Source organism: Saimiri boliviensis, chromosome 11, assembly GCF_048565385.1.
Source record: "Saimiri boliviensis isolate mSaiBol1 chromosome 11, mSaiBol1.pri, whole genome shotgun sequence".
NCBI classification, from domain to species: Eukaryota; Metazoa; Chordata; class Mammalia; order Primates; family Cebidae; genus Saimiri; species Saimiri boliviensis.
The window spans coordinates 97,426,150-97,441,139 of NC_133459.1; the positions used below are offsets into that span (position 1 = coordinate 97,426,150).

The 14,990-nt window shown below is 36.7% G+C and overlaps 1 protein-coding gene across 2 annotated transcripts in view; it reads left to right on the forward strand.

Moving 5' to 3' along the window:
* TRIM33 (tripartite motif containing 33) overlaps window positions 1-14,990 on the forward strand; it is a 121,370-nt gene that overhangs the window by 75,385 nt on the left and 30,995 nt on the right. For both annotated transcript variants that reach the window (XM_010344112.3, XM_039460852.2), the window contains exons 5-6: window positions 10,707-10,823; window positions 13,254-13,368. In XM_010344112.3, the coding sequence (XP_010342414.2) occupies window positions 10,707-10,823; window positions 13,254-13,368 (232 nt within the window). The remainder of the gene's footprint in view (window positions 1-10,706; window positions 10,824-13,253; window positions 13,369-14,990) is intronic.

A 14,990-nucleotide genomic window follows, 5' to 3' on the forward strand; every position in this document is an offset into this window, starting at 1 on the left:
GTAGAAGTGATGTATAAATACATATCTACTATCAGTCCTCTTAGGGTGCTAGATTCAGAGCTATGGCAACAAATAAAGATTTCCTATCTAATTTTTTCATGGGGTACATTTATTGTCAGACAAAAGGGTTTATTTATTGAACTTCACTCAGCAAATGAGTATTCATTGGTCTCATTTGTTCAGTAGATATGGAGTACACCGTATACCAGGTACCTTGCTAGGTGATAACTTCATAATAATGAAAAAAATGTATGCTGTCCTTGCTATCTTGGAGTTGTGTAGTCTGTATGAGATTGAGATAGAATACATGGTTCCATAATAGTTTATCTTAGTGCCTTTAAAATTTGAATTAATTCATTTAGATATTGCTGAAACATAGCTTCATTAATTTTAATATTCTAGTTTATGAGCCTATCAGGATATCAAACTATCTGAAGAGCTCATAGGTTCAATGAGTCAGTTACCCAGCAGAATCATTGCTATGGCTAGAAAGAGAATAATTCTTTATGGCTAAGAGTTAACTTGAAAGAGAAGAATATCAGGAGAGAAGACTTGAGGAAGAAATAGATTCAGTGTTGTTAGTTCCACAGATAAAAGTTACCCATTTGGCAGGGCGGGCAGATGGGGTGAGAAGTATCCCATGTGAAATTTTATTAATTGGTGAAATTATTGCAAAGAGTAAGACTGATTGGTCATTTTCCTTTGCAAAAATGCAGATTTACCTCTGATCATTTACAGCTCATCTCTGATCTCTCTGCATGCCTAGTTCCTATCTTTGAGATAACTGTATGTGTCATCACATCTTAAAGAGCTCCCTTGTATGCGTATACCCAGTGTAGAATGTTTAGCCACTTACGTCCTCTGTGGCTACGTCCTCACATCACCCTATTCAAATTTTTGTTTTCTCCTTAATTAAAATGTAAGGAAAGAAAGAATGGGACCTAATTTTATCTTATTTACTGTGGTTCCCTACCCTTTGAAGACTTCCTGGCAAATAGGCAAATTTAGTGTATATTAATAAAGATGACATACTTTTTTATTTTTATTTATTTATTTTTGAGATGGAGTTTCGCCCAAGCTGGAGTGCAGTGGCGTTATCTCGGCTCACTGCAACCTCCACCTCCCAGGTTCAAGCGATTCTCCTGGCTCAGCCTCCTGAGTAGCTGGGATTACAGATGTGCGCTATCACACCTGGCTAATTTTTGTATTTTTAGTAGAGACAGGTTTTCACCATGTTGGTCAGGCTTGTCTCGAACACCTGACCTTGCAATCCACCCACCTCAGCCTCCCAAAATGTTGGGTTTGTAGACGTGAGCCACCATGCCTGGTCACCTTTTTATTTTTAAAGGGATGAGGTCTCACTCTGTCACCTAGGCTGGAGAGCAGTGGTGTGATCATAGCTCACTGCAGCCCCAAACTCTTGGACTAAGGTGATCCTCTCAAGTAAGTGGAAGCACAGGCATGTGCCACCACCCCCAATATTTTTTTTTAATTTTTTTGCCTAGACAGGGTCTCGCTTTTTTATCCCAGCTGCTCTTGCACTCCTGGCCACAAGTGATCCTCCCACTTTAGCCTCCCAAAGTGTTGTGGATTACAGGCATGAGCCACCATGCCTGACCTATGTACTTAAGAGTCTTAAAAATCTTTAAGAACCACAAGATACGTACTTTATACACAGAAGTATACCTAAAGAAACTGTGTAAAGAATAACAAGATGTCTTTTAAAATGTGCATTATGATTGTGTCTTTCAATCAGTAATCTCTTCATATATGGCATTCTTTGTTGGCCCTTCTTCTGGAATTCCAGTTAGATATATGTTAGACCTCCCTCAGTCCATTCTCCATTTCTCTTAATGTTTGTATTTCCCACCTTTTTTACATTGAAAATGCAAAACAGGGAGACACTTTTCTCTGAACAATCTCAGATCACAAATACTCTTTAGCTATGTCTAAACTGCCATTCAAACCTATTCATTATATTTTAAATCAGTCAGCTCTTCCCCCTTTTTAAAATTTTAGATAGCAAAAAAAGTTCAAAAAGGTCTTTTGTCTTCTTCTTCTAAAATTTTAGATAGTTACCTAAACATTTTACCTTGTGTTTTATTCTTTCAATAGAGTATATATAGTTATTTTGCCTCTGTTAGTGGGTCTGTTCTTCCTGTTATTTCTGTTGATTTTTGCTTAGGGTGCCATATTTCCTTATATATGTATAGTCTTTTTAAACCGTGAACTTTCTGCTTTCCTTGAAACATTATGCAATTTTTTTGGCTAAAATTATGATGCTTTCCACAATAAAGGATTGAATTTCCTGTTGCTATTACCTGGAAGCACTACCAGTTTTGGATAGGTAAATTTTGAGCCACCAAGATGTGCTCTTGGTCTAAAAATTCACAAGTCTGAAGTGCTTTGCGGATACAGCTTCTAAGAGTCTCCCCTCTCCTCTTCCACAGCATCATTGTAATTTTCATTCAGTCTTTTTGAGGTGATAGAGGGGCAGGTTACTCTTACTATATATACCCTATGGTAAGGTCACAACACTTTTGGATCTCTTGCTTTATAGTGATACAGGTTTTTGATCTCTTCTTTGTGGTAACAGACTATGTGAATCCATCATCACGGTCAAAATCATGAACATCTTTATCACTCCCAAGAGTTTCACCTTCATATTAACTTTTCTGGATAAATAATTCTAGGCTGAAAGTTTTCTTTGAGTAATTTAAAGATGTTGCTCCACTCTCATTGTTCCCATCAAGAAATCTGTTTTATCTTTGTTCATTTGTTCACACTGTATCATTTTTCTCTTCTGGTTGCTTTTGATATTTTTTCTTTATCACTGATATTAAGCAGTTTGGAAATTATAAACCTTAGTGTAGTTTTCTGAATGTTGCTTGTACTTGGGGGGATGTTGAGTTTCTTTGAGCTGTAGATCATCATATCTGAAAAACTTTTGTCCGTAACTGTTTTTTCTAATACAATTTTTCATTCTGTTTTTCTCCTTTGGGGATACCAGTTATACATATGTTAGTATATTTATGACTTTTCATTGCTCACTTTTTTTTTTTTTTGATGGGGGATTTGTTTTTGGATAGGATTAACAGAAGGTTAGCTATTAACAGAAGAAAAGATAAGTGATTTTGAAGACAGCAATAAAAAGTGACATCCTGTTCTACTGATGAAATCTTAGGTAATTGAAATATCAGGTGATGTCAGTGTGACCTTTGAGATTCATTAAAGTTTAGCTTTTGGTCCCTGTTCTATTTATGTGAGGATTTTAATGTTTTTCCCTTACTTCATAGAAATTTCTGCCCTTTTAGGTTTTCCTCATGGTTGCTCATTGCTCGCATTTGCTACTCTCTGTCAGTTTCCTGAACGGTTACAGTTGTTATCATCTCCCTTTCACATATAGCTTAAATAGGAACAATGTAAGTTTGCATCAATATAAATTCTAACAATTTAAATCCTTTAACATTACTGCTAAGAATAACAGTGATGTTAAATCCTTAGTATGCATTAAATCTTTGTATGCCTTAAGTACTTTGTGTGTTTTGACCAGTTTAATTCTTTTTTTTTTTTTTTTTTTTTTTTTTTTTTTTTTTTTTTTTTTGAGACGGAGTTTCACTCTTGTTACCCAGGTTGGAGTGCAATGGCGCGATCTCGGCTCACCGCAACCTCCGCCTCCTGGGTTCAGGCAATTCTCCTGCCTCAGCCTCCTGAGTAGCTGGGATTACAGGCACGTGCCACCATGCCCAGCTAATTTTTTGTATTTTTAGTAGAGACGGGGTTTCACTATGTTGACCAGGATGGTCTCGATCTCTTGACCTCGTGATCCACCCGCCTCAGTCTCCCAAAGTGCTGGGATTACAGGCTTGAGCCACTGCGCCCGGCCCAGTTTAATTCTTAGGACAGCCCTGTGCATGTATAAATGATGATTGTTGTATGTTTTACTGGAGAAGAACTGAGACACAGAGGGTTGTCCAAGTCATCCAACTTTAAGTGTGAAAATAGGAGTAGTAGTATCTAAGTCATTAAGTTTTTCTAAAGGTTAAATGAGATAATCCATGTTAAGATACTTAGCACAGTGCCTGAAAATGTAGTAAGTTATAGAATAGCCTAACTGTTGCTATCTGTAGATGGATAAATGTTTAGATAAAGTATGATGTTTGGAATTTTCTTCACAGTAATCTAGGGGATGGAGCGGGTGGGTATATAGATAAAATCAGCTATGAAAGGACACTTTTTGAAAATGGGTGATCAATTCAGTGGAATTAGATTTCTAATATATGTTTGAATTATTATTGTTATGATTTTGGAGACAGAGTGTCACTCTGCTGCCAGGCTGGAGTGCAGTGGCACCATCTCAACTCACTGCAACCTCCGACTCCCTGGTTCAAGAGATTCTCCTGCCTCAGCCTCCCGAGTAGCTGGGACTGCAGGCATGTACCACCACACCCAGCTAATTTTTGTATTTTTAGTAGAGATGGGGTTTCACCATATTGGTCTGGTTGGTCTTAATCTCCTGACCCTCGTGATCAGCCTGCCTCGGCCTCCCAAAGTGATTACAGGTGTGAGCCACCGCGCCTGGCCTATATGTTTGAAATTTAATGTAATTTTAAAAAATGGAATAACTGAAGAAAAATGAAACTGAGTCAGTTTTATTAAAAAGGTTCTCTTAGATATTCAGATGAAGTGCTTTTGGATATAATAGTACTTTGGATACATAAAAATGTATTGTAGTGCTTTTGGATATAAAGCACTACGATACATTTTCCCCTAGATGTGCCAAAAGCAAAACTTATTATATACAGTGACTGTTACTAAGTATAGTACTGTTATCACTTGGCAAGTAGAGTAGTAGAGCATAGGACTTAGTAAGACCATAATGTACTTTCAGAAGTTTGAAGTTATTAGCTAAGTGATTCTCAACCTTTTAAAAAGCACCCAACCTAGATGAGCATGGCGGCTCATGCCTGTAATCCCAGCTCCTCGGGAGGCTAAGACAGGAAAATTGCTTGAACCCGGGAGGCGGAGGTTGCGGTGAGCTGAGATTGCACCACTGCACTCCAGCCTGGGCAACAGAGTGAGACTCTGTCTCAAAAAGAAAACAAAACAAAAAAAGCTGGAACATTTTAGAAAGAATGAGTAATTAGGAAGATATTGTCCTACCAGATATTTAAAAAAAATAGAAAAGTAAAAAATCTCAAAACACTGTTATACTAGTGAAATCAACAAGAAATAGGAAAAATAAACATACTAGACCAGGCGTCCCCAAACTACGGCCCGCGTCCGCATGCGGCCCACTGAGGCCATTTATCCGGCCCTCTGCCGCACTTCAGGAAGGGGCATCTCTTTTCATTGGTGGTCAGTGAGAGGAGCACAGTATGTGGCAGCCCTCCAACGGTCTGAGGGACAGTGAACTGGCCCCCTGTGTAAAAAGTTTGGAGACGCCTGTACTAGACTATCCAGAAACTGAACTTAAGATATATTTTATTTTATACGTAATGGGTTATATTTTGTTGAATATAAAATACATTATTGATTGTATGACCCAGTATTATACTATGCACCAATAACAGAGGAAAAACTCCCAAGATGGAATTTAATAGAAGTACTGTGACAAGGGCCATCTCCTCGGTCTAATGGTCCATAAGAAAGACAAGCACCACACAGAAACAGATCACAAAGAAATGCATTTGCATCTTAACCTTTGCACTGGGTGGAGGGAAGAACATATGTCTCCCCTGAGTGCCAGTGCCCACACACTGTTGCAGTGTGAAGTCCAAAAGATCTTCAGGCTGGAAACCTGAAGTGGTCTCAGGTCCATAGTGTTCGCAGATGATAGCATAAGCAAATCCAAAACTTCCCTGGAAGAAGTGGCCTGCACACCAAGCCAACAAAGATCTTTAGGCACTGGAGACTGAAAGGTGACCCAGATCTCAGAGATGCTAACAAAAAAATTTTCATTTTAGAAGCTGTGGAGTATGGTAATGGCACCAGATATTTATGGCTAAAGATGAAGGGTCATTCAGTAAATGAGAATGGAAACACAGCTTAGCAACTTGGGATATTAAATAACTACCACCTAGCCTAAGGATAGAACTGAAAACAAGAATCCTTATGAGCACTAGAAGAAAATAGGAACTGAGACTGAGAATCACCCTTCTGGCCATGGAAGAAAAAAGTGATAGAGAAGCATTTATCTCCTGGAATAAGACAAAATGCAAAATTTCCGTACGTCAAAAGGGACCCTGAATAAATTAAAGGCAGGCAAAACTAGGAAAAAATAATAGTAACCTTATTACATCCTAACAGTTTGATATGTGCATGAATTTTCTCCTTGACCATTTTTATACTAGTGAAAAAATTAGAAACGTTAAAAAGGGGAGGAATTGAAGAAATTGTAACTCATCTATACTATAAAACGTGTTTTTGAAGAAAACTTATTGGCACCAAAAAATTCTTTAAAAATGTTGAATGAAATAAAATGAATCTAAATTATTAAAAATAAAAAGCACCCAGCATGTATGTATGTTGCCCAGGCTGGCCTTGAACTCCTGGGCTCAATTGGTCCTCTTACCTCAGCCTTCCAAGTGCCTGGGACTTACAGGTGTGGGCCACTGTGCCCAGCAAAAAACACCCTTTTATCTCCCACCCTTTACTCAAGAGCACCATATTTTTATAAACTTCTTATGAAACTGAAATAAATATATTTTTTCAATAATTAAAAAAAACTGAGCATGCTGATTAATTCTGATCAGAATCAGATAATTATACCAAGTTTATATAATTTTAGCCAGAAGCACAAAAAGTTTTACTTAGCCTGTCCTACATAATTTTTACTTTATTTTACTCATTTGAAATATGGAGAATAGTTCACTGGGACTAAGAAAGCCCACATTAAGAATTACTGCTTTAGGCTGGGTACAGTGGCTCACGCCTATAATTCCAGCACTTTGAGAAGGTGAGGCAGGCAGATTATAAGGTCAAGAGATCGAGCCCATCCTGGCCAACATAGTGAAACCCCCGTCTCTACTTAAAATATAAAAATTAGCTGGGCGTGGTGGCGAGCATCTGTAGTCCCAGCTCCTCAGGAGGCTGAGGCAGGAGAATAGCTCAAACTCAGGAGGTGGAGGTTGCAGTGAGCCGAAATCACACCACCGCATTCCAACCTGGTGATAAAGTAAGATTTTTGTCTGTGGGGTGGGGGGCAGGGGGAGGAAATTACTACTTTAAAATGCAAGATTAAAATCTAAGAAATTACTTTGAGATATTTACATATTAATCAAAACAACATTTAATTCATTTGTTGGTTATTCCTCCTCATTTCAGCTGTAATTTTGATTACGTAAAGAAAAATCAGTTTACCTAGGTATATCATATTTAGGAAAATGATGTGTTTGCTTGTTTCTTGTTCATATGAATGTAATTAGATATATTTAGAAATAGGACTTTGAAAAATACTTATTTTAGGATAAGAAGAATTTATACAAGGTTAAATTTTTATGAGTTAGAATTTTGTGAATTTTGATACTAGTTAACCTTTCTACCAAATGTCTATTTGTTGACATAATCAAATTCTCCTTCAAAAAGGTTGCTTTTTCATCACAATGTAAATAAAGATTAAGTCAAAAGGGTTAGCATGGAATCCTCATATTTCTGCTTTATTTGTTCAGATTCAACATAGGAATAGTTTTTATTGGATGTAGAGAAATCATAGTGTATGGGATGAATCAAATGTTACTCTTTAATGAAGGAAAAAATTTTGGTTCCCCTATCCAATAGTAAAGCCTCTTTAAAAGTTTCTTGCTAGGTGTGATGACTCACACTTGTAATCCCAGCACTTTGGGAGGCCAAGGCCAGCGGACCACCTGAGGTCAGGAGTTCAAGATCCGCCTGGCCAACATGGTGAAATCCCGTCTCTACTAAAAATACAAAAATTAGCCAGGTGTGGTGGTGTAGGTCTGTAGTCCCAGCTAATCAGGAGGCTGAGGAGGAGAATTGCTTGAACCCGGGAGCGGAGGTTGCATGACCCAGGATCATGCCACTGCACTTCAGCCCGGGCAATAGAGGGAGGTTCCATCTCAAAAAAAAAAAAAAAAAAAGAATTTTAAAATACTCACGTGCTTTTTTGTGCTGTTAATATTATACAAGTTAGAATGTTGCTCTGCTTTGTAGACAGTTGAGCTTTAAAAATATTCTTTAAAATGGTACAATTGGGCTGGACGTGGTAGCTCATGTCTGTAATCCCAGCACTTTGGCCGAGGCAGGAGAACTACTTTTAAAACCAGTAGTTCAAGACCAGCTTAGGCAATATGGCAAGACTTCATCTCTACAAAAAAGTGAAAAAAAAAAAAAAAAAAAAAAAAAGCATGTGTCTGTAGTCCCAGCTACCCAGGAGAATGATGCAGGAGGATTGCATGAGCCCATGAGTTTGAGGCTGCAGTGAGCTGTGATGGTTCCAGTGCACTCCATCCTGGGCGATAGAGAGAGACCCTGTCTCAAAAGAAAAGTTCAGACTGGTAAATTTTATTATGTGTATTTTACCTCAATAAAATCAGTGCACCAGCTGTTTTCTCTAAGAGAAATTCCCATATTGCTATACATTTTCTCTCCTACTGTCCTCCATTCTTCCTGTGCCTTTTGTATCCCACTACTAAGAACACTTCCCTTTATCTTAACAAACTTTTCTTTATGTTAACAGTTTCATAGTCTTCCCTCTTGTCTGCCTTAGCTGAGACTTCCACTGAAGAAACAGCGAACATCTAGATGTTCGTAGTATTTCTGCCTTTACTTTTGTGATTTCAGTGCCCATATAGTCAATTACACAGTAATTGTGAACTTCTCATTTCCAGTGATTTGTTTTTTGACTGTGCCTTAGCTAGGCATTCAGTTTTCAGGCTGTACCATGGACCTTGGTATAACTGACACATAACCTCTCAAATCAGCTGATCTCACTGTCAAAGTCGTTTCCAGCTTGTTTGGCTGTACCAACCAGTACTGTACCCTGATCTCTGATATAAGCTACTGTCTTAGAGTTTTAGCTGGTCTTTCCCTTCTATTCCCTTCTTTGGGTCTTTTATATTTCTGTGTGATGATTTTCCTAGAATGTAAGTGTGATTATTACATTCTAGTTAGAATTCTTCAGAGGTTTTCCATTACTTAGAGAATGAAATGCACAAATAGCATGGTATACTTGGCCTTTCACAGTTTGCCTCTGGATTTTATCAGTTATTGTCTCGTATTCTGACTTTTGTGTATTTTCCTTTGGCCATATTGAAGTATTTATGTGCCTCAAACATGTCTATGTACCTAGCATAAGATGCTATTCTTTCTTCTCTGTGATGCTTTGCTTTGCTTTCCTTGTTATTGAGGCCGATTTAGGCAGTGGTTTCTTGTAGATTATATATGCCTGAATTATATCTCTTGTCACAGTATGGTACCATTTTATATTTGTACCTTTTTTTTTTTTTTGAGATGGAGTCTTGCTCCATTGCCCAGGCTGGCTGGAGTGCAGTGCAGTGGTGTGATCTTGGCTCACTGCAACCTCTGTCTCCTGGGTTCAAACAATTCTCCCATCTCAGCCTCCCAAGTAGCTGGGATCACAGGCATGCACCACCATGCCAACTAATTTTTGTATTTTTAGTAGAGATGGGGTTTCACCTTGTTGGTCAGGTTGGTCTCAAACTCCTGACCTCAGGCGATCTACCTTGGCCTCCCAAATTGCTGGGATTACAGGTGTGAGCCACCACACCCGGCCTTTATTTACAAAATGAAATAGAACTAACAAACAAAACTATTATTCTAGCTTTCTAGAATCCAAAGAAATGTTACTGGAGTCTGTATTTTTACTATTATAATTAGAAAATTTTAACATATAGCACCCATGCTGACAAAGTTAAAGTAAAACTGGTGTTGGTGATGTTTTATACTGATATAACCCTTGTGGAAAGTTCGACAGTACATGGCATTCAGAACTGAAAAATTATTTTAATGTAATTATAAAGACAAGATAAAGAATAAAAGCCAGATGTATATTTGCATGTTTATTATTATAATTGCATTTTAAAATGCATAGTTAGGCCACATGTGGTAGCCCACTCTTGTAATCCCAGCACTTTGAAAGGCCAAGGCCGGAGGATCACTTGAGACCAGGAATTTGAGATCAGCTTGGGCAACATAGTGAGACCTTGTCTCCATTAAATTGCATTACTGCACTCCAGCTTGGACAACAGAGTGCAGTAGTGCAGCCTGTCTCAAAAAAAAAAAAAAAAAAAAAAAAGTAAATAAGTAAATGCATAATTAAAAGATTAAGGAACTATATATTACAGTGGTATGCAGTGGTATTTTGTGATTCTGTGATGTTGGAACTATGGGCGATTTCTCTTTCCTTTATAGCATTTTCTATAATGTGGTTATGTTTTATGATTTAAAATGTATATAACTTAGCCAGTATTTGAATTTTTAAAAAGATGTAATGCTGAATCAAAACTCTAATATGAAAGCAACTCAACCATTGTATGAGAAATTTTTTCTTTCGTTATGGCCTTTCAGGGTCAGAGTTGGAGGTTGCCAACTAAAAGTTACTATTGAGATAAGGTATGAGTGGCCAGCATAGAGAGTTGATCACTTAATTAAGGTTTCAGGGTTGACTTATGTAGCTGTTCTTCATAAATGTTTTGTTTTAAATGTACTTTTGTTCTGGTTTTAAGGTACCAGTTTTTGGAAGAAGCTTTTCAAAATCAGAAAGGTGCAATTGAGAATCTACTGGCTAAACTTCTTGAGAAGAAGAATTATGTTCATTTTGCAGCTACTCAGGTGCAGAATAGGTGAGTTTGTTGCCTTAAAGCCATAATTTTATTTTAGAATTATTAAAGAGAAGTTGGTCCAGTTTAAATCTGTTCTCCTGTTAATACATTAAGCATATAAAGAAATTTTTTTTGAGGGAAAAATGATATGAATTTGGGATTATAATTGTTAATTAAGCAAAATTTAATTGACCAAACTTTTGTGTACCCTTTTAGGACACATCTTTGACTATTTTATAATTAATAAGACTCTAGTCTATGTTAAACCTTAAATTTGGAAAAAAAATTAATATGGAAAGAGTTGAATTATACAATTTAAAGTGGAGATTGTGTGGAAGATACGATATAGAGAAGAGAGTATCACTGATGGATAAATTATTTCCCCACCTGTAAAACAAGCATTAAAAACAGTGCTTATCTTATGAATAGCATTATAAGATGAATGCATGATACAGTTCCTTGCACATAATAAGCACTTAGATTTCAGCTGCTGCTGTTATATTTATAATTACCATCACCATTATTAAAAAAGTATTCTATTTTGGTATATTTCTAAATAAATTTATTGATAAGTGAGAGTAGGTTCCCTGAGAGAGCAATTTAACAAAGTTATGACTCTTAAACACCAGAAAGGCAAACGCTTTGAGCTGGCATAATTAAAACTAAAATTCCTGGGAGTTATTAGGGTTAATATGTGTTTATTGTATAGACTCACAAATATTAAGACTTATAATGAATATTAAAATTAATTTAATTATTTAAATGACACATAGTATTTGCTCAAAAGTATTGAATAATTGAATGAATTAGTGAGAAAAGTACTTTACACATGGTAGAAGTTTTTATGTTAAGAACTAACACCAAAAGAAAGTAAAAAGCTCCTCAGAGCTTTTCGATTGTACATACAAACACACACACACACACACACACACACGCACACACATGCACGATGGTGGGTTTTTGTTTTTGGTGTTTTGGAAATGTTCAGTTGTTTTAGGTTAAACTGGTGATAACGATTGATTTGGAGAGGATGACTTTTTCTCAGAAATGGTAGATGGTGTGTCTTTCAAAGGAAGTATGGTCAGTTGATTCATATGGCAGTCCCATATTTTTATAAAGATGTTTTGTATGTACATTGTATTTTTTAAATACGTTTTGTATATGTCTTCTAGAATCTGTTCAGGAGGTTTACCTGTTACAAGATTGCACAGGGTTGAGGACATTGATTTCATCTGTAGAAAGGTTTTTAGGGAACAGTATTAAAATGTCTAATGATAACTTCATCTTTTAGACCCATTTTTCACTGACCTATCTCCATTATTTTTTAATGTGCATTTTTTTCTTCAAAATCGAACACAGAGTAGACTTGGTTAAGTTCAGTAGAGTCTGACTGAGGCTAACTGCTCTTTGCTTTCAGCAGAGATGCTAAATGCTAACTGATTTCTGTCTTTGGCTCAGCCATTTTACATTTGAAACCTATATTTCTTATCACTAGTTATTAGTACCTTTATATGTTTTTAAAAATATCTTCCACTCACCTTAGTAAGATAAGGACCGAACTCAAAATTTTCAAGTAAGTGCCAAATGATGTACAGAGGAGGGAAAAATTACACGATTGCTTGGAGTGTACTAAATTCAAACTTGGCAGATGAAAGGTAGTTTAGGGCCTGAAAGCATGGTTATAGTTTTTACAGAATTAGAATGTATAAAAACTGAAGGCTGCGTCTTATGGTTAGTGGTTGACATTTTATATATTTACATTGGTGGGATTCTCCACTTCCTGTTTTGTAAATACCAACATATCAACCACTTCATATTTGCACCTAAAATTTCCATAACTGCTTTGAGTGCTTACACCTATTTCTAAAACATCTAATAGCTACTCTTAAAAATGGATTGAAAATGTTTTATGCCCTTTATTGTATACAACAGGAAACCGCTTTGAGAGTAATTTTCAAGGGAGTATATCAGAACCCACGTTTGAAGCGGCTAAGTTATAAATGAAAGTAAATGCTTCTAAGTTTAACTCTTACCCTTTCAAAAGATAATTATTGCGTGTGACATTGTCTTTTTGCACATTGTTCTTGGAAAGCATCAAGATTAAACAGAACCAATGTGCCACATTGGACACTAACCAGCAGTCCCTGGTGTTTGGTGTTTGTGCATCATATTTATGTCATAGTTACTTAAGGAGATTGCCATCCAGCAAAAACTGGCCTTTATGAGCATAATTTAAAATTACTAAATATTAATTTCATTCTTTGTTTGTATACATAAATTGTTTGGAACAAATTGAGTGGTCAGGTTTGCTGAAACATAAGTTGTACATTTTGACAAAGCTTTCATTTTAATTACTCAGTTAAGTGCCCAGTTGGATGAATTTCTGTAACAGTTGATGATTCAGAGACCTAGGATAAGTTGATAACCTAATGATGCATTTCTCTTATTCAGGATAAAAGAAGTAAATGAGACTAACAAACGAGTAGAACAGGAAATTAAAGTGGCCATTTTCACCCTTATCAATGAAATTAATAAGAAAGGAAAATCTCTGTTACAGCAGCTAGAGGTATGGTTCAAAGCCAAAATAAAACAAAAACTGCTTCTCTTGCTCATTAGCTGTTTTTAATGTTTATTGAAAACTCTTTTAGATGGGTTGGGGGGTATGGAAATAAAAAATTAAAAATAAGGTTTTTAAAATTTATTTTTGGAAAAGAGACCTTTTCTAGTTAGTTACTCGTGGAGCCCAATTTAATAACACTGACTTTAGCTGTATACCTTAGGAGATAGTGGTATCCTCTTAGAAATCTAATAATTGTTACTAAGGACTGGGCACGGTGACTCACGCCTGTAATCCCAACACTATGGGAGTCCAAGGCAGACAGATTGCTTCAGCCCTGGGTTCCAGACCCACCCGGGCAACATGGTGAAACCTGCCTCTACAAGAAAATAAAAAATTAGCCAGGGTGGTAGCATGTGCCTGTAGTCATAGCTACTTGGGAAACTGAGGTGGGAGGATCGACTGAGCCCAGGAGGTCGAGGCTGCAATAAGCCGTGATTGTGTCACTGCACTCCAGCCTGGGCAACAGAGTGCAACCCTGTCTCCAAAATGAAAAAAAAAGAAAAAGAAATGTTACTAAAATGTGATGTACATGAAGGCAAAGCAGTCCCACCACATTTCTTCCCCACCTCCTTAAGATGGGGCCTCAATTTAACTTTTCCATTTAGATGCATGTTGGGCTTCTGCTTGAGTCATTTGTGTGTTTCACCTTATTTTAAAAACATTTCCATAGTTTTGCAGAAAATGCTGCTTATTTTGAAATTTGTAAACCTTAAACTTAGTGATAATTTTGTGATATTAGGTATTTATGTTGCATATTTTGATGTTAATTTGTAGATGTAAGTTTCTAGATGAAAATCTAATCAGTTTGTGAAATCCAAATTTTTAATCAAAGATTCTACTGCCCATTTGATTTGTTTTTAGCAAATTTCAAATGTGAGTTTTCTGGGAAATTGAAGTTTTAGAAAGAAAAATGTTTCCTGATTAAAAATTTCATTCTCTTAACTAGGCTTAGATGATAAGGGGATTATTTTTTCTGCAGCATTGAATAGTAATAATGAAATGATGTATTTGACTACTTTACTTCCATTAACTTCAAATTGTTGATTTTTTTTTATGTCCCATCTCTTCATAGAACCCTTTAAAAATATTAGTCACATAGTTGCATACACATCAAATTATGTCAGCAGAATGTTATCTCTGAATGGAATACATCTTTCTAGTGAAACACGGTTTGTGAGATTAAAAGTATTCTTGGCCAGGCATGGTGGCACATGCCTGTAATCCCAATACTTTGGGAAGCTGAGGCAGGCGGATCACAAGGTCAGGAGTTCGTCTGGCCAACATGGTGAAAGCCTGTCTCTACTAAAAAAATACAAAAATTAGCCCAGGCATGATGGTGTGTGCCTGTAATCCCACCTACTTGGGAGGCTGAGGCAGGAGAATTGCTTGAACCTGGGAGTCGGAGGTTACAGTGAGCCAAAATCACACCATTGCATTCCAGCCTGGGTGATAGAGCAAGACTCTGTCTCAAAAAAAAAAAAAAAAAAAAAGAAAAGAAAAGAACTCTTGTGCAGATTGTTAAAGTTGTGGGGTTCCTTTCCTACTGCACACCAGTCTGTTGCATTTAA